We start from the raw sequence: 24,509 nt of genomic DNA, 5'->3' as shown, positions 1-24,509 counted from the left end.
CGTCCTATAGTGGTTGGTGTGTGTTGCTGTCTTTGGCTTTCCATTTGCATCTTCGATCATTGATCTCGTCTCGAAAGAGAAATAAACAAAAAAAAACAAATTTTTATTTTGTATGTACCAACGCATGGCCCTTGAAGCCATCACACCTAATATGGTTGAAAAGTCTTCTATCCAAAGACAAAACGCTTCCCATAGTGGTTGGTGTGTGTTGCTATCTTTGGCTTTCCATTTGCATCTCCTATCATTGAGCTCGTCTCGAAAGAGAAATAAACAAAAATTGTAAAATTTAATGATCTCGCGCTAACAGACAAAAAACTTTAAAAATTAAAAAAAAAAAATTGTATTAAAAAAAAATAATTATTAAATTTTAGAATTTCCCCACTTTTCAAATGGTTGGCGTCGCTTCGTCAGCTTCGTATGAATGTTAATGGGCTGCCAGTGTAGAATGCGGCCTAGGTGGCTGCCTTTGCGGTCAATAAAGTCCATTCGGATTCTCGTCTGTCCGTCAGTCCGTTAATTCTTTGGTAAGTATTGTTTAGTGCAAGTGTAGTTGTCGCAGTTAGTTTTTGTCTAGAAAGTATTTTTTGTTTCTTTTTAGGCGTTTTTTGTTGTGCTGCTTCTTCATGGCGCCCCTTGACCTGAAATGTTTAAGGGTAGTTTTGATGTCTACAAGTTTGTTGTCAAGAAGTCAAGATCCCAGATCGGTTTATACGGCAGCTATATCAGGTTATGAACCGATTTGAACCTTATTTGACATAGTTGTTGAAAGTAAGAATAAAATACGTCATGCAAAATTTCAGCCAAATCCGATAGGAATTGCGCCCTCTGGGAGCTCAAGAAGTCAAGTCCCCAGATCTGTTTATATGACAGCTATATCAGGTTATGAACCGATTTGAACCATACTTGGCACAGTTGTTGGATATCATAACAAAATATTACGTGCAAAAATTCATTCAAATCTGATAAGAATTGCGCCCTCTAGAGGCTCAAGAAGTCAAGACCAAAGATCGGTTTATATGACAGCTGTATCAGATTATAGACCGATTTGAATCATACTTGGCACAGTTGTTGGATATCATAACAAAAAATATGTTGTGCTAAATTTCGTTCCAATCGGATAAGGATTGCGCCCTCTAGAGGCTCAAGAAGTCAAGACCCAAGATCCGTATATATGGCAGCTATATCAATACATGGACCGATAGGGCCATTTACAATACCAACCGACCTACACTAACAAGAAGTATTTGCGCAAAATTTCAAGCGGCTAGCTTTACTCCTTCGGAAGTTAGCGTGCTTTCGACAGACAGACGGACGGACGGACATGACTAGATCGACATAAAATGTTGCGACGATCAAGAATATATATACTTTATGGGGTCTCAGACGAATAGTTCGAGTAGTTACAAACAGAATGACGAAATTAGTATACCCCATCCTATGGTGGAGGGTATAAAAAAACAAAACTTAAAATTAGAATTTTAAAAAAATTAAATCTTAATTGGGTCTAATAACTTTCAAACAATTACAAGAAAAAAGTTAAACTTTGGAAATGAAATCCTTAACTATCCTTTTTTATAAAAAAAATTCGAAAAAAAACACGAAGCAACAGCGAGAGCCATTGCCGTTGTCTTAGCGTTTGAAGCCCTTTATACAACTTCCAACAGATGAACTAAAATCATGTGTGGTATGGAAGAAAGTGTAATTTACCACAGACAGAATGTCTGCCATTACACTAAAATAAATGCATTGGAAAAAGTACAGCTAATAAGCAGGGTTGTCGAGCTGGGTAATGTAGTAATTGTATCATAGATGCGTTTTCGCAATTAATTCGATTCAAATACAACATACCAACGCACGACCCTTGAAGCCATAACACCTAATATGGTTGAAAAGTCTTCTAACCAAAGACGAATCGCGTCCTATAGTGGTTGGTGTGTGTTGCTGTCTTTGGCTTTCCATTTGCATCTTCGATCATTGATCTCGTCTCGAAAGAGAAATAAACAAAAAAAAAACAAATTTTTATTTTGTATGTACCAACGCATGGCCCTTGAAGCCATCACACCTAATATGGTTGAAAAGTCTTCTATCCAAAGACAAAACGCTTCCCATAGTGGTTGGTGTGTGTTGCTATCTTTGGCTTTCCATTTGCATCTCCTATCATTGAGCTCGTCTCGAAAGAGAAATAAACAAAAATTGTAAAATTTAATGATCTCGCGCTAACAGACAAAAAACTTTAAAAATTAAAAAAAAAAAATTGTATTAAAAAAAAATAATTATTAAATTTTAGAATTTCCCCACTTTTCAAATGGTTGGCGTCGCTTCGTCAGCTTCGTATGAATGTTAATGGGCTGCCAGTGTAGAATGCGGCCTAGGTGGCTGCCTTTGCGGTCAATAAAGTCCATTCGGATTCTCGTCTGTCCGTCAGTCCGTTAATTCTTTGGTAAGTATTGTTTAGTGCAAGTGTAGTTGTCGCAGTTAGTTTTTGTCTAGAAAGTATTTTTTGTTTCTTTTTAGGCGTTTTTTGTTGTGCTGCTTCTTCATGGCGCCCCTTGACCTGAAATGTTTAAGGGTAGTTTTGATGTCTACAAGTTTGTTGGTATAGGTGTTTTGTCGATTGTCTATTGTGTTTTCTGGTTTCATCAATAGCTGGTTGATTTATTATATTTTTTTGTCACTTGTCAGAGGATTGGAATGGCAAAACAACCGCTCCCCACCGCTGTTTTGTCGACTGTCTTTTGTGTTTTCTGGTTTCATCAATCGCTGCTTGATTTATTATATTTTTTTGTCACTTGTCAGAGGATTGGAATGGCAAAAGAACCGCTCCCCACAAACTGAGTCAAAAGCCGGTGCTCGACTGCCAGCAACCAGCGCCCGCCAGTCCGACTCCTCACTTTGATGGCAAGGGTCCCTTAGGTTCACGACAAATGATTAAAATTCGCCCCAATTATAAATCGATGTTTGTCGCCATCTTGTATTTTACACAACTATTTTTCAGTGGCGACATGAATGTCTTGGCTAAAACCAAAAATTTCGCAAGAGATGCATAACCAGCTTAACGACGAATTAGAGAATAAAACCCAATTTACACGGCTCATTAAATCCGGATTTAAGGCCCTCGTCAGCTGATTTCATAAAGGGACAACAGATGATCGAGCCACCTATTCCGGATTTAAAGAGCTGTCTAAACGGGGTTTAATGTAATCGTTAGTGCAAACGATTTTTTGTCGACATATTTAACTAAACGATGTTCGTTATAAGTTACAGAATTGCCGTACAGGAATGGACTATGTACGCAAAAGTCTCGACAGAACATGAAAAACATGACATGTGTCCGGGCAGGCTGTGTCCCGAACAAACATTACAGATTCCTCTTTAGAAACTGGAGATCTCTAATTTCAGCCTGGAGTCCAGGTATCGACTTTTTACACAAAAGTCTCGACGAAACATAAAAGAGGGGTTTACTGACCACCATTTTCTAAAGAAAAATCTGGAAACTTTGTTCGGGGCATAGCGTGTCACGGAAACATGTGAGACATCAAATTATAGGTGTTGGACCCTTCCTTCACGTTCAGTCGAAACTTTTGTGTACGAAGTCAATTCTTGGCCTCCAGGCTGAAATTAGTTTACTGACATCCAGTTTCTAGAGCGGAATCTGGAAATTTTTTTAGGGGAAAAGCGTGTCCCAGACACATGTGATACGCTAAATTCAAGGTGTTACCAGCCTTATATTGTGGTCTTCCGTCAATATTTCCGATATTTCAGTTTGGAATGAGAAACGACGGGTACGCATTGAATATTTATTTCGACTTCATTGAATAAATATCCAATATTTTCACGTTATTTACACCACATAATAATGTTATTTATACAAAAAATCGCTTAAACCCCGCTTATACAGCTCTTTAAATTTTTGATTTATTCACCGATCATCTATTTTCCTTTTATTAAATCAGCTGACGAGAGACTTAAATCAAGACTTAATGAGCAGTGTACACGGAGTTTTACTTGTGATAAATGCATCCAACAAGTGTGTCAGATTGATCAAACAAATGTGTCGTTTTTTGTCACCATGTGTTTGCTAGCGAAAATTTGACTAGAGCTGCGTATTGGGCTTAAAGTAGGTATTTGTTTAAAATATTATGTTTTGTAGCAATGTGTTGTACACTGAGGAGGCAGCCCTTGCCGATGAAGGGCTTCATCGGGTCAATCCGGTACGTACAACCGGCTGCCATGGGATTGAAAATATTATGTCACTTTGTATAGTTATCATCAATGTTCCCATCAATCGTATCTGTGCTGCCTTCCAGTTTATATATAAAAATCCGAAAAAATTGTTATAGGAAAACAATTCTGGTATACGCACTTTTTTGAACGAATTCCATTTATGGCCTACAGACTGAATTTTGTGTCCTGCCCTCCAGTTTCGAAACAGAAACTTGAATGTTTGTTCTACGAAAAACAGTTCAGTTACGAAGTCTATTTATGGGCTCCACACTGTATTTAGTGTCCTGCCCTCCAGTTTCAGAATAGAAAACTGGAAGGATTGTTCTACGAAAAACAGTTCTGAGATATGTGCGGTATACCATATTAAAAATACTGATCTCCCCTTTAATTTGATATGCGAACTTTTTTGAACGAATTCCATTTATGGTCTCCAGACTGAATTTTGTGTCCTGCCCTCCAGTTTCGAAACAGAAAACTTCAAGATATATTCTACGAGAAACAGTTTTGGAATACGTGTGATATACCGTATTAAAGGTACTGATCTCCCCTTTAATTTGGTGTACGCACTTTTCTGAACAAAGTCAATTTATGGTCTCTTGCCTTCCAGTTTCTAAACAGAAATCTGGAAAGTTTGTTCTACGAAAAACAGTTCTGGGGTATGAGTTGTATACCAAATCATAGGTATTGGTCTCCCCTTTAATTTGGTATACGCACTTATTTGAAAGAGGTCGATTTATGTCCTCCAGAATGGAATAAGTTTGTTCACAACATAATATTCTGGCGACTGTAGCTAAAAACGATTTATAATTTCCGCATGCTGAATTTTTTGTGTTAGTGTCACCCTGCATTACTCATATCTTGCGAGTTATCGTTGGTAACTTCACCCAGGTGGTTAAATCTATGAATTTTTGATTTTGTTGACTTCAAATGGCTGGTATTATGTTAATTTTTCACTGTTGAAAACCCATTTTTTTCGTAGTTACATTTTTGAAACCCTTTACAAATAACAATGATAATTTTTATTAAAATTCTAGCATAAGTAATGAGAGAATGAATGAAATCGGCTAGTGTTTTTGCTTTATAATCTATTATCTTAAAAAAGTAACTCGCGAAAATTGGAACGAAAAGCAAATAAAGTACCAGTCTAAAGTCGATAATTCGACTTTTTTAATCAGTAAAAGCCGACTTCGACTTTTTGCACAAAAAGTCGATAAATCGATTAGTCGAAAGTCGACTTTTAGATCCCTACAACACACGTGTTTTTCCGCATCCAAAATTGAGTTAAGACTTAAAAGTTATATCTTTTCAAAATGGCAGTGAATAGCCAAATCATTGATGCAATAGTACACGAGTATCTACTTGTGAAAGACAAAAGTTTAGCTCAAGTTTTCCAACACAAGACAAAAGCGGTAAGTACACCCAATAGGCTAAAGATAAAAAATGTGCTTGATGCCGCACGCATGGTTTGGAAGACGCACGGGTTAATGTGTAGAACCTGTATAGTATAGAGAAAAAAGTTTTGTTTTTTTTTCAGTTGTTCATTCTAGTTTTCCTTGTTTCCATTATATTTTTTCGTAGGCATATGTTGGTAAAGGTTCACCGAAATTGGAAGACATTCTGAAATACTATCAGCAGCATAGTAAAAATAGGCTACCAGATGTGAAAAAGGCCAATGAATCTTCCGATGACAGTAGTGATGATTCCGAGGAGGAAGAGACCACCAAAAAAGCAACTGCTGTTGTTGCTAACAACAAACCGCTAACCAAAAAGGCTCAATCCAGTTCAGACGATTCATCCGAAGATAGTAGTGAAGATGAAAAACAACCTGCTGTCGTTGCTCCTAAAGTTAATGGTGTGGCAAAGAAACAAGAGTCTTCAGATGATTCTTCAGACGACAGTGAGGATGAAAAGCCTGCTGTAAAGTCAGCCGCTAAGCCAACTGCTAAGAAAGCAGAATCTTCCTCATCTTCGTCGGAAGATAGTAGCGAGGATAAAAAAACTTCCGTCAAGACTACTACTAAGCCCACTCCAGCAAAACCAACACCCAAAAAGGCTGATTCATCGGATGATTCCTCAGAAGATAGCAGCGAAGAAGAAAAACAAGTAGCCAAGTCCGTAGCTAAACCAACTCCAGCCAAAACTGCTATTAAAAAGGCTGATTCATCAAACGATTCTTCAGATGATAGTAAAGAACAGAAGCCAGCACCAAAGGCTGCACAAACAAAACCTGCACCCAAAAAAGCAGATACTTCAGATGACTCCTCAGATGAAAGCGAGGATGAAATACCTAAACCCAAACCAACTGTTAAGGCCACACCTGCCAAACCCGCTCCTAAAAAAGCGGAATCTTCAGATGATTCTTCTGATAGCAGTGACGATGAGAAACCTGCAGCAAAAACTGTGGTTGCTAAAACTGCACCTAAGAAAAAAAAATCTAGCAGTAGCGAAGACAGCTCGGATGATGAGGACGACGTAAAGCCCAAAGGTACACCAGTTATCAAGAAACCTATGCCGGCCAAGAAAGAATCTAGTAGTGAAGATTCATCCAGCGAAGAGGATGAAAAACCCGCTGTAAAACCTTTTGTTAACAAAACGCCGGTTGCTGCTAAAAAGAAAGCCGAATCCAGTTCTGAAGATTCGTCATCTGAAAAAGAGCCACCAGCCGCAAAGAAACTAGCAATAGCTGCCAAACATGCAAAAGCAAAGAAAACTGCAGCTTCAAGTTCTGAAGAAGATTCCTCGGATGAAGCGAATAAAAAGCCGGCACCAAAAGCCAAAGCTGCAATTGCCAAACCTGTTACAAAAAAAGCGCAATCCAGTTCAGAATCTTCGGACAGTTCGGATGATGAACCACCGGCTAAAAAACCCAATTTTGTAAAGGCGACACCAGTACATGCTGCTGCCAATGCATCATCAGAAGATAGTAGCTCTTCTGACGAAGACGAGGCTCCTAAAAAAACTGTTGCTAAAAAAGCTGCCACTACTCCAGTCAAGAAAGCAGAAGATAGCGACGACGACAGCTCTAGCGAAGAAGAGCCCGAAGAAGAGAATCCAGTAGCTATGCCTTTACCAAAACCAGGAAAGAAGAGAACATTTAGTGAAACAAATGGCAAAGCAGAAAAGAAGTATAGCAATTTTGTCAAAGCTGGACAAAGTAATGTAAGTATGAATGTTATTTTCCATTTTTATTTTATTCCCACTGTAATTGGTTAAGGTGTTGCCATCGATGAAACCTGCTTAATCACATTATTCTTAGAAATTGATATTTTTTCATCGAAAGAAGAACACAATTCATATGACTTCCTGCTCTCACAGTAGCACAATTTAATCGCTTGTGGTATCATATTGAAAAAAAAGCCATCTCCCTAAAGAGGTGTCGCACTGCGGTACGTCATACGGGCTCGGCTATCAAAAGGAGATCCCGTATCATTGAGCTTAAACTTGAATAGGACATCACTCATTGATATGTGTGATGTTTGCCTATGTTCCTTAATGGAATGTTTATGGGTAAATTTGCATTGGAATCATAGCATATGTGAGAGCTTTGTTGTTATTGATGTACCTTTTAGTAGCCACATATTTACATATGGAGTAGCGATACTCGTCTATCTCCTGTATGTAAAAAAAGTAGTTCCGATAGGACCGATTGTAGCGGAATCCGGAAGGTCATTGGTTATTTAAAGGCTTAATGGAATGATCATGGGAAAATCTAAAAATTATATAGGCAATTGCCAGGTAGCTTTTACGCTATTTGTCGCGAGTTATTATGCGAAACAAACAAAAAAAAACTTGCACACCCATCCACAATTCAACTAGTTCATATATCCATGGTATCTATACCGGTTTATATTAAAACAATTGCAGAACTTTACTCTTTGACCCATAGACGAATTTCAGTAAATCTGATAAATTTCGGGGCGGCTGGACTCCAGAACTTAAGATTACATGAAATAGATCTACCAAATTAGATGTACGGATACTTAAACCATATATAAATGTACCCAGAACAATTTTTGCTTCGAAAGAAGTAGAAAAGGATTAGTTTTAGGGGATGTGGATGTACTCCTAAAACTGCACTAAATATTGTGATTTTAGCACAAAATGCAACATTTTATTCTAAATCATTTTAGCGAATTTTATTGTCTTTTTTTGTTGTGTGGTATTGTATTTTCAATGTTTTACAATAAATAAGATTCTTGGAAACTAGTATGAAAAACGCAACGTAAAGTCGGAATAGAACAAAGTTACCATAGAAACTATAAGAGGAAAACCGACTGCAAGTGTGTGGCGAAAACCCTTTTAACCCACTGAAGTAGTCAAAAAAGTGTTTGGAACACACAGTACTCAGCCAAGAATATATCGCTTTGAAACTACAATAAATGCAATTCATTTATAACTCCCCCTAACCTATATTCCACGAAAGCGCTCAAACTTGGTATATTTAATTCTTTTCTATATAATTTCTAAGAAACAAACTTGTCATTTTGGATGTACTTGTCATTTTGGATCCTGTTCTTTTAGAATAACTTCCAATTTATTTTGCAGATATTGAGTTCAATAACATAGGTCATTTAATGGAATAAAATGACAAATATCGTCTATGGAAAAGAATATATAACATTAGCTACATTTAAAAATTAAGCATATATTGTTTTTTTTTTAATCCACATAAAAAAATCAATGCTTCAATTGATTAATTTATTATTTTTTTAATAATGTATGGGGGAGTGGTGGACTAGCAAAGATTCTATTGGCAACACTAAGTATAGTATTAGACAAAAGTACCCCGTTTCGTCCACAAACTGAAGTATTATGAAGTTGGTTGTTACTTAATATACTCTCTTTCTCTTTAATGTAAAAAAATCTTGCTTGGCATCGAATTCAACACAAATTCGTGTAGTTAAAAGGGTTTGCTTCGACCCCGGCTAATGGCAAACTTAATATAAGCAAGCAGAAAAACAACACGCCACAATCGGATGGTACAAAGAAAAATGCTCCATTTAGAAGGGTGCGTGAGGAAGAAGTAGAAATAGATGAAAGAGTAAAAGATATGTCTTTCGAAGCCAAGGTAAGTGCCTCAAATATTGAATGTATGAATTAAGAGTCCCATTAGGACCCCATATGAAATGCAAGATTTATGAAATGTACGCTATATGTGGGAAGAAAGTAAATAAAGTCTATCCTGGAACTTGTCAAATCTATTCAGCAATTTATAGAAAAGAAGAAGGAAGACGACACAAATTAGCAGCATACATATTTGAGAATTTAAAAACCATTCCAACAGATTTGAGGCACTTCCTTTAAGGCTACGAATAGTGAATGTTAAAAAATTTCCTTTTATTTTTTTATTGCTAATGTGTGTTTTCCTTCTACTATTTCATGTCCATTTCAAAATGTTACAGGATGATGAAGAACATGGCAGTGGTGGCAAAGCTAATGGTGGTTTCAAAAAATTTGGTGATCGTAAATCCTTTGGTGGATTTGAAAACGGGAAAGGAGGACGCGGAGGAGGTGGCGGCAGAGGCGGTGGTGGCAGAGGCGGTGGTGGCCGCGGTGGTTACGGCGATAAAGGAGGTCGCGGAGGATTTGGTGATAAAGGTGGACGCGGTGGTGGTCGTGGTGGTTTCGGCGACAGGGGCGGTAGAGGTGGAGGCCGAGGCGGTTTTGGCGACAGAAGTGGCGGTGGTCGTGGAGGTGGACGTGGTGGAGGTCGCGGTGGATTTGGTGGCTCCAACAAACCCTTTAACAAATCATTTGACAGTTCAGCGTCGCAAAATAAAAAGATCACTTTCGATGATTAAAACCCGTACACTTAAATTATGGTTAAGCTTTTTTTTAATTTCCCCTTCCGCCTGGTATGCCCTTCCACATACATTTAAATATCCGTTACGTTGAGCGACATTTCATAAACTTGCATTTTTGTAGTATCTTGAGTTTTGTTAGGGCAAGAATTTTGAAAACCCTTAAATTTTTTACAGAGAAATGCTGCCGGTTCTTGGGGCGATAAAGCCAATCGAGATTTGAAGTTTACGCGTGGCAAATCATTTAAACATGAGAAAACAAAAAAGAAGCGCGGCAGTTACCGTGGGGGACAAATTGACATGGGTGTAAATTCCATAAAATTTGAGTAATGTCGAAGTACATAGTTATGTTTTATGTTAGTTTTTCATTAAAACACTTGACTGACTTTGCCAGCAGTCTTTTTTATCCTTTAAATTGAAATATTGACAAAAAATTGAAGTAAATTTTCCTAGACATGTTCGTCTAAACATACATTTTACAAACACCTTTAGCACTTTGTGGTAATGCTTTTGGTTGCTTTTAGTTTATACTCCACTACTTGTAGTTCCAATGAAATACATACATACAAAAATATTGATGAACTATATTACTTTAAGCATTATATCAAATATATTTGTAAATGTATTTTAATATATTATACCAATAACATTTAGCTTTAATAAAGAAAAATACAACTATTTTATAAACCAATTATTTGTTTTCATTTTGTTAAATTTTTGGGGTATCATTTGATTATATGATTTTGAATAAATTTAAACCATTATGCATTTAAATTGTCTACGAAAAAGTGCATTTAGTCGAATTAAATTTAAATAAGATAAATTTTAATGTGACCTACAGAGTGTAGTTTGATGTGTCAAATATTACGGACTTCCCGGTTACACATTAGATCTATGTTTGGTATTCGAATCGATTTATCAATTCATTTTGTTTTTATAACATACACATTTAAAAACATTATTGTCAAGTTTTTGTAATAACTTTCTTCTAATTTTAATCCCACTTATTCCGGTTAGCGATGGTGTCGAATTTGGAAATTTTACGAAATAGTATAAACGAAAGTCGAACTCGACTTTAAATTTGACGAAAACTAAGTTAATTGTATACTAAACTATATCACAACTGTTTGTCGAAAGGGTATGGAGCTTACTCTTATATTATTTAGTTATTTGCTACAATATACACATAGCCCATAAAGTCTGCGTTCATGTGACAATTTCTTTTTTAAGGATTAAAAAACAACAAAAAAATAAATAAAGTTAAGTTTTGTTGTATATGTTGTTTCTTTATATTTCTTAAATTAGAAAACAAAAACGAATATACAAGTTTGCTTTTGCTTATTTGTCCTAACGGTGTTTTTGTCTCATAAGAAGAAAGAATGACAACCAAAAAGTCTGCGTTCACTTTGTTTACTTCGAAAGTACCATTACTTTTTATGATGCTTGTTCTTATTTTTGATCAGTTTCAGTTCATTACCATAACAAGTGATAGTTACACGTGTTTTTTAAAAAAAATAAATTTGGAAACATGGAAACTAAAGGAAAGGAAATATGCATATCTGAAAGAAAAGTAATTATTAAATCGTGGAAAGAAGGACAAAGCCTTAGAAATATTGGTGGTACAGTTGGAAGAACGTATTCTTCTGTCCAGCACGTATTTAATAATTACAAAGAAACCGGTATTATAACTTCAAAGCCTCGGCCTGGGCGACCAAAAAAATTATCCGTTAGAGAAGAGCGCAAAGTGATTAATATGGCAAGCAACAACCATCGTATAACATCAACCAAAATTGTTGAAAAAATTAAAACAATGTTTAAAAAAAGCATCTGTGCCGAAACTGCCAGAAAAATATTACATAGAGCTGGATTTCATGGAAGAATTGCTCGAAGAAAGCCTTATATTGACCCATTTCACTAGCTGGCTGCTAGTGGAGTGGGTCAATTAGAATTTATTGAGTCCAAAATGGATAAATGGGGTTATTTCAATATTTTGAAAAAAAAAATGTGAAACCAAGTGCTCCTAAACTAGGGCTAGCAACGACATTTTGGTTCCAACAAGATAACGATCCAAAGCATACATCGGAGGTTGTTAGGCTTTGGCTTCTATGTAACACTCCAAAGCAGCTTAAAGTACCGCCCCAATCACCAGATCTCAACCCCATTAAGCATCTTTGGGATCTATTGGAGAAAAAAATTCGTCAGCACGTTATAACCAGCAAGGAGATGTTACGAAGTGTCATGCAGGCAGAATGGACGAAAATAACATCTGAGGAAACAGAGAAGTTGGTAAACTCCATGCCAAAAAGACCAAGTGCAGTCTTAAAACAACGTGGCTATCCTACCAAATATTAGGAATGTGTTAATATGTTTTTATTTTGTGTTTAAATACATCTTTTGTTTATTTTTAATTACTGAACGCATACTTTGTGGTGTTTATTTTTAATTGTTATCATATTAAAATCGCTCTAGAGTGAAAGTGCTTAACCAAACTTAGAATTTTGGTTTTGTTTTTTAATGTTAGGAATATGAAGAAAAAATACATGTAAAAGAGTTGATTTGATTTATAATGTTATTTTGTGTTCTTTAACCAATCATAAAAGTTTGTCAGGTGAACGCAGACTTTATGGGCTATTGTATATCTATTCCAAACTGTCGAGGCGAATAAGTTAGTTAGAAAGTACCACGAAATGTGAAATTTGCCTTCGTCTACGACTGTTGTCGATTTGCGCCTTTGACAATAGGAATAAGGGCGAATATCTACTAATATTGGGACGTATTCCTATGCATTGTTTTTCTATGATTAAATGGAAGGAAATAGATTTTTTCCAGTATTTCGGAAAAAATTTTTTCTTGTGAGTTATTTTCCAATTGTAATTTTTAGTCTTCCCTGTTCAAGTAAATCATCTAAGAGTGTTGATTCAAATGTCTGTAGCTTGAACTTCATCTTGCCTTCTAACAACGTAGACACTGTTGTTGTTGTTGTAGCAGTTTATTGTGTTCTATCTTTCGTCTGCTTGATTCTGTTGAGTGTCAAGACCCAGGAACGCTGCGACTAAGATGGGGTGCGTCCACAGGGATCTGGGTCTGAGTCGAGTGGGTCTGGCCGGGCAGTTAAACAGGTGACGTGTTTCGTGCGGTCCCTGGTTACAATCGGGACATACATCTTGCACGTCGGCATCAATCCTAGCTCTGTGGGAATTGAGGCGGCTGCATCTGCCGGAACGTAATTGAGCCAGAACCACTCTGGTTTGCCGGGGGAGTTCGATTTCTTCGGGTGCAATGGGGGGTGGTCGTTCTTCAAGGACTACATTCACCCGGTAGCCAATTACCGCATCTGCTACCGTGTTTTTTAGACCCGCTTGATATGCCGCTTGATCTAGAGGTCCTCCAGATGATGATTAAGATGGTTTCTGCGATAACAGCCCAAAAGATATTGCTTAGACAGCATGTAGTTATGTCTTCGCACTGGTAGGATCTTCGTCTCCTGATGGAGGTGGTCCACATGAGAACTGAGGAGACAGCCCGTCGCAGTTCGGAGGGCGGCATTCTGATAGATCTGAATATTTTCCACTCAATATTATTCCACTGCGTGTCATAAAGTTGACGAGACCACACTGCCGCTGCATAACTTACCACAGACCGGCAAATTGCTTTGTTTCTTTGTCTGCACCCCAAGTGCTGCCAGCAAGTGACTTGAGGACCTTGCTTCTACTTTTGACTTTATTGCAGATTGCTGTGGCATGTGAGGAGAATGTGTAAGAGCTGTCAAATGTGACGCCAAGTATTTTGGGACACTTGATGGTCGGAATCATTTCTATATCGACCATCACAGTCAGCTCAGTATTCACCTCACGCGTATTTGTAATGAACAATGTGGCTAAAGATTTGGTGGCGGATATCTTCAGATTTCTTGCAGCGAAATATGAGGCAAGCTCGTTGAGGTAGACGTTCAACCTATCGCAGATGTCATCAATGGGTGGGGGCCTGATGCCATGATCGTACAATCGTCCGCATATGATACTGACGTGGTTAAGGGGGCAAAACGAAATAAAACGCAAACAATTAACAAATTTATGAATATTTTTAATTTTGCTTCCTGACACGTCACTTATATTTTTTCGAATGAGTCAAATTTTTCTGTACAATGAAAAGAAAATGACAATCCAATGCCTACTCAATTTAACATATTTTTTAAAACTCAAAAGTGTTATATAAACTAACAAGGAAAATGAAAACTTAACATACTTTCTTAAAAAATAAATAATTTAAACGATTGAGAATAATAAATGTGGATACACCACAGTACCCCCTCCCTAGTGAAAACGAAATTTATACTCCAGGAGCAAATGATACTTTCTTTCCGGATCGTAATTTCATTGTTGACGTTCCTTGTGAATTGCTTGAAGTATCCTGAACTTGAATTGATTCTGATTCATTTAAGAGATAGGCGGGTTTGAGCCGGTCGATGGATATAACCTTTTCATCCTGGCCTCGTCTAATTTTGAATATCTTACTATTCCTCGAAATTACTTGAAATGGGCCTTCGTAGGGAGGTTGTAGAGGTTTTCGAACTGCATCATTTCTTACAAAAACATGTGAGCATTTCAGTAGATCCATGGGTACAAAAATTGTATGCTTCCCATGTCTTATTCCAGGAGTTGGTCTTATATTTTGCATATTATTATGAAATTCATCGATCCAATTGTCTGAATATTAGGAGTTGACGTTATCAAATATCTCACCAGGAAATCCGAGGTTGGTACCAAAAACCATTTCAGCAGAAGAATAACCAATATCTTTAATAATTGCCGAGTGCAAACCCATCATAACTACAGGAAGAATTTCTACCCAATTCTGCAACTTGTATGACTTGATAGCTGCCTTCATTGTTCTATGCCATCTTTCAATTTGGCCTTTGCTTTGCGGATGGTAAGGTGTTGTATGGGTAACATTAACTCCTAATATTTATTTATTTATTTATTTATTTATTTATTTGGTTTCACATACAACAAGATTTAAAATCTTATAATTACAGTATGTGATTAGAATCGTTATTCTAACAAAAGGGATCATTAAGTTCGGCTTTAATTTTAATTACATTAGCAATAAAAATCAATAATCAATAATCAATAATAACCGCGAAAATTCTCGAAAAAGGGCAGATTCAAATTGTCTTCCCTGATCGGTTGTAATAGATGACGGAACTTTATATCGGGAAACCCAGCCTGACAGAAATGCTGAAGCAACGGTTGTTGCTGTTATGTCTGTCAATGGTATAGCCTCGATCCATCGGGTAAATCTGTCAATACAAGTGAGAACATACTTAAAATTTTGACATAGAGGTAGCGGACCAACCAAATCGATGCTAATGTTTTTAAAACGTTCCGTTGGTAACTCAAAATTTCCAAGAGGACTCTTGACGTGGCGATTAACCTTTGCCTTTTGACAGGATATACAACATTTGGTCCAAATATGCCATGTAGTGATTCAAAAAGAGGCTTGCGAAAATGTTTGGTTATATATGGTCGTATTGCTTTTGTTGATACATAACAATAAACTTCAACATTCGAGCCAGGGACAACCATTTTTTTCAAGACAAGAGATGTGTTAACTTTTAGTAATTGTTGTAATTCTATGTCGGACTCTTGCGAACGAGCCACTTCGTTGTAATCCAAAGGTGATGGTAATGATACTGCATCCAATCGAGATAATGCGTCTGCAACTGTGTGATCTTTTCCGGAAATATGTCTTATGTCGACAGTATGCTGCCCTATGTAATCAAGGTGTCGCAGTTGCCGTGGGGATGCCTTCTCCGGTTTCTGTTTAAATGCATATATTAGGGGTTTGTGGTCTGTGCAAATAAAGAACTCTATTCCTTCCAAAAAATATTGGAAGTGTTTCAGTGCTGAGTATGCTGCGAGAAGTTCTCTGTCATATGCACTATATTTCATTTGAGACGAGCTCAATTTCTTTGAGAAAAATGCTATGGGTTTCCACACACCGCTAATAAACTGTTGTAAAACTCCACCCATTCCTGTATCCGATGCATCAATCCACAAAGATTTCGGAGTATTGAGTTTTGGATGAACAAGTAGAGCTGCATCAGCTAATGAGTTCTTGCATTCCTTGAAAGCTTCAAGTAAGTCCTCTGTCCATTTGATCTTTGCGTTCGTTCCCTTTTTATTTGCAGAACAGATTGCATGAAGTTTTGACTGTTGAAGTGCTGCATTAGGAATAAATCGTCTATAAAAATTTATCATTCCTAAAAACCTTCGCAGCTCTTTTTTAGTTTCTGGCAACTTGTAGCCTTTGATTGCTTCTACGCGGGATGGGAGAGGTTTGATACCATCTGAATTGACTACATATCCTAAAAATTCGACTTCTGCAACTCCGAGCACCGACTTGGAATAATTAATAGTAACACCAAATTCTCGAAATCTTGAAAATAATTTCCTGAGATGTTCCAAGTGCTCCTCTTTGTTGTTTGACGCAATGAGGATATCATCTATATTGGCGTAACAGAAATCCAAACCTTGTATGACCTCGTGTATGAAGCGCTGAAAAGACTGAGCTGCATTAAAAAGTCCAAAGCTCATTCGAGGAAACTCAAATAACCCAAATGGAGTTATAATTGCAGTCTTAGCAATGTCAGATTCTTCAACTGGTATTTGATGATATGCTTTAACAAGGTCCACTTTACTAAATATTTGCTTACCGCTCAACATTTGTCCAAAATCGTGTATGTGAGGAACAGGATAGCGGTCGGGAGTGGTAACAGCATTTAAACGGCGGTAGTCGCCACATGGAAGCCACTCTCCATTTGACTTCGGGACTAAATGCAACGGACTTGCCCAGGAACTTTTTGAAGGACGACATATACCTTGTTGCAGCATCAAATCAAACTCACGCTTTACAATTTTGAGCTTCTCAGGGGACAATCTTCGTGCTTTTGCATGAACCGTTGGACCTTCTGTGTGGATAACATGCTTCACAGAATGCTTCACTGGTGAAATACGATTGTCACTTTGCGTCAGTTCAGGAAATTTTAGAAAAAGCTTTCAAAATTCTGAGTTTTTTGAAATTGATTTTACAGAATTTAAAGATCCAGAAAATAACGTCGCTTTACTTTCTGATCTGGACGTATTATCTATCAGACGATTGTTCTTTACATCAACCAATAACCCAAAATGGCTAAGAAAATCAGCGCCAATTATTGGTCTGTTAACACTGGCAACGATAAAATTCCAGGTAAGGTAAGAGTTTTTATACCAAATGTTTTAATAGGGGACTCATTAGCTGCTATTAATTCAAGACTTAGGATTTTGGCGTTTTTCAGTTGATACAGATACATCAGCACCAGTATCGATGAGAAAGTCATATTTTAGGTTTGTATCACGAACAAAAAGGCGACATATCTGTTGGCAGTCCTCATCCGTCACCGATGATGAGGAGCCTTTTAGTTTTCCGGAGAAAAATTTGGCACAAATGAGCAGGGTGGGCACATTTGGTAGCACGATCACCAAACTTATAATGATACCAACAAAAAGGTTTATCACGTGACTTTCTCTGTGACCTGCCTCTTGATTTTGAACGCCTTCTTAATTGATTTGTGAGTGCCTCAATCTTCTTGGTTATTTCTTCAATTTTGGCTGTTAAATCCCGAATTTGTGTCGACTCTGTCGGGTTTCTCGAGGATATAGCACTAACATCCCATGATTCCACGGTATCAGAAATCTTATCGGCCATAGCCGCCAAATTGCTTAAAGATTCACTGCTTATCGATAAAATTGCTTGAGTTTGCTTCGGAAGTCGTTGCATCCAGAGAGATTTTAAAAGTTCATCCGAAACCTCACCAGAGTCTAAACAGATCATCTCACGGAGTAATGTTGATGGCTTTTTATCGCCAAGTTCCATTTCACGCAACAAACGCTTCAACCGCTTCTCTTCCGAATCCATGGAACGGTCTTGGAGACTCTTCTTTAGCGTTTCATACATATTTGTTTCTGGTGGATTGAGAATAAGGTTGCTTACCTCCGAAAGAACGCTTGCGTCTATGGAACCAACAATTGTATGAAATTTGGTTGAATCGGATGTTATTCCAGATGTTATAAATTGGCTTTCGACCTGTTTGAACCATAATGCTGGACTGTTGCGCCAGAATGGTGAAATTTTCACTGAAACTCTTGAAACCTCCACTGGGCCTGTTGGTAGCGGGTAATCCATTATAGAGTTTGACGAAATATTACCATGAGCCAATGGTGAATTCATTCCAGGAATGATTTCTTCAAAATGATTATCTAGGGCTCTGCTGGCGTTTCCGGTTGGCGAATGAAACATTGTCTTATATGCTTTAACGTGTATTCGGGGTCACCAATTGACGTGGTTAAGGGTGCAAAACGAAATAAAACGCAGACAATTAACAAATTTATGAATATTTTTAATTTTGCTTCCTGACACGTCACTTATATTTTTTTGAATGAATCAAATTTTTCTGTACAATGAAGAGAAAATGACAATCCAATGCCTACTCAATTTAACATATTTTTTAAAACTCAAAAGTGTTATATAAACTAACAAGGAAAATGAAAACTTAACCTACTTTGTTAAAAAATAAATAATTTAAACGATTGAGAATAATAAATGTGGATACACCACAATACGATCTCTATGCCGTCTGGAGGGGGTGGAATGGAGGATAGGTAGAGGTTAAACAGTGCCGGAGATATCACACCACCTTGGGGAACTACCTGTTTCACTTTACGGTGCTTAGACTTCTTATTCCTAAATTCCACAAATGACTAGCGATTACACAGATAATTCGTGACGCAGCGTTTCAGGCCTTCGATAGGTCCTATGTCTCGAGGATCGTCCTATCACATGGCCTGGGGTGATTGAAGCCACGGCAAATGTATGCGGTGATGGCATGCAAAGCTGTTGTTGTGCTGTGCAGTCTTCGAATTCCATGTTGATGCTCGGCGAATGGAAATTCTTCTACAAGGCTCGGGAGGAGTAATGCCTCAAGCGTCTTTGCCACTGGGGAGAGAAGGGAGATCGGTCTGTACGACTTCCCCAAACTCTGGTCTTTTCCAGGCTTTAGTAGCGGGATCACTCTGCCCATTTTCCAGACATCAGGAAGTATAAGAGTGTTCAAAGACAGGTTGAGGACAGTGGTAAGGTACTTAACTCCAGGTGAATCCAGATTCTTCAACATCAATGTAAAGATTCCGTCGGGGCCCAACGCCTTGGAAGATTTGGCGCCACGGATGACATTCGTAACTTCGCCCACGGTAAATTGTGATGGCTGTTCATCGGCTCGGAGACCACGAATACGGCGAATGGCTCTCCTCCTTGCCTTGTCTCTCTCGGGATGCACAATAAATTTACGGTTGAACAACCTGGCGCATCTCTTCGGATCAGTCACGGTTATTTCGCCGAAAGTGACTGAGGACTTGTCATCCCGTCTACCGGGGTTCGAGAGTGACTTAACAGTGGCCCACAGTTTGCCTACACCGTTGCCTAAGTTACATTGCTCCAAGTGTTCCAGGCACAAATTCCGCTTATGTTCGTTGACTACCCTGTTTATTTCCAGATTCAGCTCGCTGATTCTGGGTTAGCGGGTTCCATAGCACGAATCCCATCACGCTCATCTGCGAGTACCACTGCTTGCGCCGGGAAATTGGGTCGCACTTGGGGTATTCGACCGGCTATATATATCAGAATTGCCTCTCGGCCACAAGCCAGTCCAATAAACGTCCGGCGCTGAGAGGTTGTGAAGTCGGGTGGTCGGTCGATGGTGAGAATTATGGGGAGGTGGTCTGACACCAAAGAGATGACGGCTTGCCAGGATACGTCACTCAGGAGATCAGGGGATGCAATTGAGATGTCTGGCGAGCTGCTGCACCCCCTCGTAATCCTAGTGGGGGCATCCTCATTCACCATGCAAAACGTGGAGCTATCTATCTGCTCTGCCAAAGCTATGCCACGCTGGTTGTTCACTAGGGGAGAATGCCATGACGTGTGATGCGCATTAAAATCCGATAGAACCGGACGATTATGACCAGATAGCAACCCACTTATGTATGTCGGGGTTGTAAGCCTGGTCATTAATCGGGACACAGCTACCAACCGGCGGTATATACACTTTGTATATCTCTATCTCGGCAGTACCAGACCTGACTGCTATCCCCATACATTCCATGTAGGGGTCACTAGCGTCAAGCGCAGGCGAGTTAGGTCTATACTGCACGGAATGGTGTATAACGAAGGCCAATCCCCCACCTCCATTCCTTGAGCGATCCTTACGTAGCACATTGTAACCGTGACAACTGTGCAAGCTGCAGGTGTTGGTCAGCTTTGTCTCCTGGATCGCTGCGACCAATATGCTCTTCCGACTCATAAAGTTCACGATCTCCTCGATCTTGCCACGCAGTCCGATGCAGTTTAACTGCAAGAACGATACACTTCCCGGCACTGGCCTGGCAATATTAGGGCTAGGATGCTGTCGTTGCGTAAATTGCCGTACTGGAGAGGTCACATAGTCCGACGACGAGGACGCCGAAGGCGACGACGATGCTTGTGAATCACTGCTGGCTAGGTTCGCACAGCACCTTGCGACATAGCCAGTATGACTATACTCCCGTAGTGGAGTTAGGCCAGAGCAAGAACGGAGTTAGGCCAGAGCAAGAACGGAGTTAGGCCAGAGCAAGAACGGAAATGTACCCACTCCATGCACCGGTTACACCTCACGGACACCGACCGATGATGAAGGCGGTTCTGGCAAACCGAACAGAACCAGGGTCCGGGGTTCTTTTCAATCCCGGCACCCAGAAGCGTGCGGAGAAGGCACTCCGGGATGTGCCTCTCCCATGACGAAGAAAGACGAACACGTACACTGAGGCGGCATCCTCGTCGTCGGACTATGTGACCCCTCCGACTACTCCCGTGAGGCAATATACGCAATAGCCCCACCCAATTGAATTGCAGTGGTCTGCGCGCAAGATAGACGAAAGAGTGAATTTTATGAGTCGGAAGAACATATTGGTTGTAGTTACCCAGGAGACAAAGCTGACCAACATTTGCAGCCTGCACAGTTGTCACGGAGATTATATGCTACGTAAAGAATTAAAGCGGGGGTTGACCTTCGCGATACACCATTTCGTGCTGTATATACTCATCTCGCCTGCGCCTGGCGCTAGTGACCCCAACATGGAGTATATGGTGATAGCAGTCAGGTCCGGTACTGCCGAGATAGAGCTATACAACTTGTACATACCACCAGTTGGTAGTTGTGACCCAGTTAATGGCCAGGCGTACAAGCCCGACATAAGTGGTCTACGCTCTGGCCATAATAGTCTGGTTCTAGGAGACTTTAATGCGCATCACGTTTCATGGCATTCTCCCCTCCACGTTTCGCACGGTGAATAAGGATGCACTCACGAGGAGGTGCAGCAGCTCGCAAGACATTTCCATTGCATCCTCTGATCTCCTGAGTGACGTATCCTGGCTAACCGTAATATCTTTGGGATCATACCAACTCCCCAATACCTTTTCGCTAGGTCTTTCGTAGCTCGAATTGCTAGATCTTGGAATTGTCTGCCTTATGAACTGCGTTTTTTCTCTCATTCCGGTAATGTCTTTCGTTTAAAACTTATACGATATTCATACTGCTTCTGAAACCTAAAGTTTTTAATTGCTCTATTATTATTACTAGCTGACCCGGGCCCGCTCCGCTGCGCCTTCTTTTACTTTATATGGAACAAAAGTTTCTTTGGAATATTTATTTTCGACAATTAAAAATCTTTTAGTGAAATACCATGCTACGAAAGTAGTATATCGCTTGACTAACAGTTTAACAATATAAGTGCCTTTATCTGAATCCCATATGATCTTTATTGGTCTACAAATTTAAATTTGGATGTAAGGTGTACTCTATTCTTAAAATACTTTATTTCAGCCCGATATTCTCATGATATCCGATTTAGGGGTGTTTTCGGGGCGGTCCCCCAGGCACTTGGCCCTGAAAAATATCAGCATCGTGCTCAAATACCATTTATTCAAACACCATATTGCCATTAACTTAAAGAGGAGTTTACAGGATGAGGCGTCCGCCAAACACATGGCCCCAAAATAGGTTATCAAATTCGTTTTCTAATCTCAAATACCTTTCATTAGAGCCACATATTGACATAGTCGAAAAATTTTTTCCCCTTGGGGGTGTTGAGGGAAAGGGGTGATGCCCTAAATACATGGTCCTACATTTGGATATCAAATTCGTATTCTACTCCCAAATACCTTTATTTGAGCCCCATATTGGAAAACAACATTGAAGCGTTTATTCGTGAGATACTGTCCGAAATGTTGGAAAGAGTATGCCAAAGTTGGAGAAACTTTTTTAAGATTCGTCCTGTGAATTGAGGTCCATATCCGTAACCAATACCTTTTGAACGCCGTATCGTTGATGATTTTATCACTCCTTTAGTCGTTGCCTTTCGAAGAGGTATTAATTCTGTCGATTTTGAAAATTTGTTAAATAACACGAGTAGCATAGTGTGTCCATATTTTGATCGCGGCAATGGTCCCACAAAATCGGTGCAGAGTGTTGCCCATGGGTCCTCCGGAATCTGAGTCAACATCTTTCCAGCCAAGCGTCTTTGATAGATTTTATATCGTTGGCATGAAAGATACTTTTAACATACTGACCTACATTCCAGCCAAAAATAACAGTTGGCTATCCTCAGAAGGAGTTTGCTTATGCCTAAATGGCCTGCAGTTGCTCTACCACGGTTTTCAGGCAGCACTCGCAGTCTTAACGCACATCTTCCACGAATCATTGTTAACATTGTCATCACAATGCGATAAATGTCAATACTGCTGTTCGCCAATAATGGCATAATCGGCGTGTTTTTCGGGATCTTCCTCAACCTCCTTAAGTTGACGTTTCCACCATTCACATTGAAACAGTTCCTCTGCTGACCCATCTTTTTAGATCCACAGATCCCAAGCCTGCCTTAATGCATCTCCAACTCCTTTATGATTGACGTCGGTTTTACGCTATTGAAAGCACCTTCAATGTCAAGAAATGCTACCATTGTATATTCCTTGACAGCGAGAGAACCCTCTATGTACAGACTAAGTCGTGAAGGGCTGTTTCAGTGGATTTTCCTTTACTATATGCATGCTGATGACGCGACAGGCGATCTCCAAGTATCTTTGCCCTATGATATGTCTCTATCAACCCCTCAAGCGTCTTCAGCATAAAGGATGACAGACTAATAGGACGAAAATCTTTCGCCTTCGTGTGGTACAGTTTTCCTGCTTTCGGAATGAAAATGACCTTCGTGTCCCTCCATCCCACAGGTATATATGACATTCTGATACAAGCAGAGTATATCTCCCTGTCCCAATCGTGTGGTGCTCTTGTGGCTTTTGCACCGTTGAAGAGTTTTCTGTAGTCCTTTTCAATCCGCCTTTTTTCTGTTTAGCCAAGGGACCACTACTTCAGTATTTTCTCCAAGCTTAAAACTAATATAACGATGATCAGAGAAGCTGTGGTCATCCAACACTTCCCAGTGGCATATTCTTCCACTTATATCTTCCGGTACAAAGGTAATATTTAGTACCTCCTGCCTGTTCTTGGTAATAAGGGACGGTTTATCCCCTTTATTACAAATCGCCAGATTGCAACTTATAACATATTCGATAAGCAGCTCACCCCTTTCGTTGACATCCGAACTTCCCCATTTCTGGTGATGTGCATTTGCATTACTTCCTTCAATGCGGCTTTTCTTCCCCACAGAAACAGCTTCAACCAGCGACTTAAGGTTTGAAGGCGGCATCTCTGAATCGTGTGCCATATATAGGGAAGCCCGCCAGTAATGAGACTTGTTTATTTCAAGGCTGGCTACTATTAAATCTTCAGTGCTTAGCGACGGAAGAAGAAAAACATTTTGACTACATTTTGCAAGAATACAGGCTCTGTGTCTCCCATTCCCCGTACCCTTGAGAAGTTTAAATCCCGGAATTCTTAGTCCACGTACCATTCCTCCACACACCCATGGATCCTGGATAAGAACCACGTCAAATCCCCCAGCTATCAGGAGGACCTTTTGTGCCGCGAAGCGTGGTAATGGTGGACATGGCTAGATCGTCTTAGATTTTTACGCTGATGAAGAATATATATACTTTATAGGGTCGGAAATGGATATTTCGATGTGTTGCAAACGAAATGACAAAATAAATATATACCCCCATTCTTCGGTGGTGGGTATAAAAATAGTACTGGTAATGGGAGAAAAGATACATTTAGTACCGCAATGGGTTTCATTTCGTACTTTTTCCTCCACACACCCATGGATCCTGGATAAGAACCACGTCAAATCCCCCAGCTATCAGGAGGACCTTTAGTGCCGCGAAGCGTGACAATGGTGGACATGGCTAGATCGTCTTAGATTTTTACGCTGATGAAGAATATATATACTTTATAGG

The 24,509-nt window shown here is 39.3% G+C and overlaps 2 protein-coding genes across 4 annotated transcripts; one reads left to right on the top strand and one right to left on the bottom strand.

Annotated features, from left to right (window-relative positions):
- Positions 1–5,444: 5,444 nt before the first annotated feature.
- Positions 5,445–10,716, top strand: LOC106091162 (nucleolar protein dao-5). Of its 3 annotated transcripts, none has more exons than XM_013257598.2 (4): positions 5,445–5,633; positions 5,803–7,383; positions 9,125–9,232; positions 9,627–10,295. In XM_013257598.2, the coding sequence occupies exons 1-4, from the start codon at positions 5,535–5,537 to the stop codon at positions 10,023–10,025; spliced, it is 2,187 nt and encodes a 728-aa protein (XP_013113052.1). In that variant the 5' UTR covers positions 5,445–5,534; the 3' UTR covers positions 10,026–10,295. The 3 variants fall into 3 exon arrangements, with proteins under 3 accessions (XP_013113052.1, XP_013113054.1, XP_013113053.1); XM_013257600.2 differs by having other exon boundaries at positions 5,446–5,633; positions 9,125–9,292; positions 10,203–10,716; XM_013257599.2 differs by lacking the exon at positions 9,125–9,232 and having other exon boundaries at positions 5,446–5,633.
- Positions 10,717–17,332: 6,616 nt separating this feature from the next.
- Positions 17,333–18,362, bottom strand: LOC106091158 (uncharacterized). The gene is made up of 2 exons (XM_059366300.1): positions 17,567–18,362; positions 17,333–17,478 (listed from the first exon to the last, which is right to left on the bottom strand). Exons 1-2 carry the CDS (start codon positions 18,360–18,362, stop codon positions 17,333–17,335), a joined length of 942 nt encoding a protein of 313 aa, XP_059222283.1.
- Between the last annotated feature and the right edge of the window lie 6,147 nt (positions 18,363–24,509).

This window comes from Stomoxys calcitrans, chromosome 1, assembly GCF_963082655.1.
Source record: "Stomoxys calcitrans chromosome 1, idStoCalc2.1, whole genome shotgun sequence".
Lineage (NCBI taxonomy): Eukaryota > Metazoa > Arthropoda > Insecta > Diptera > Muscidae > Stomoxys > Stomoxys calcitrans.
The sequence above is the reverse complement of the archived record's forward strand: the minus strand, read 5'-3'. Positions and strand labels throughout refer to the sequence as shown.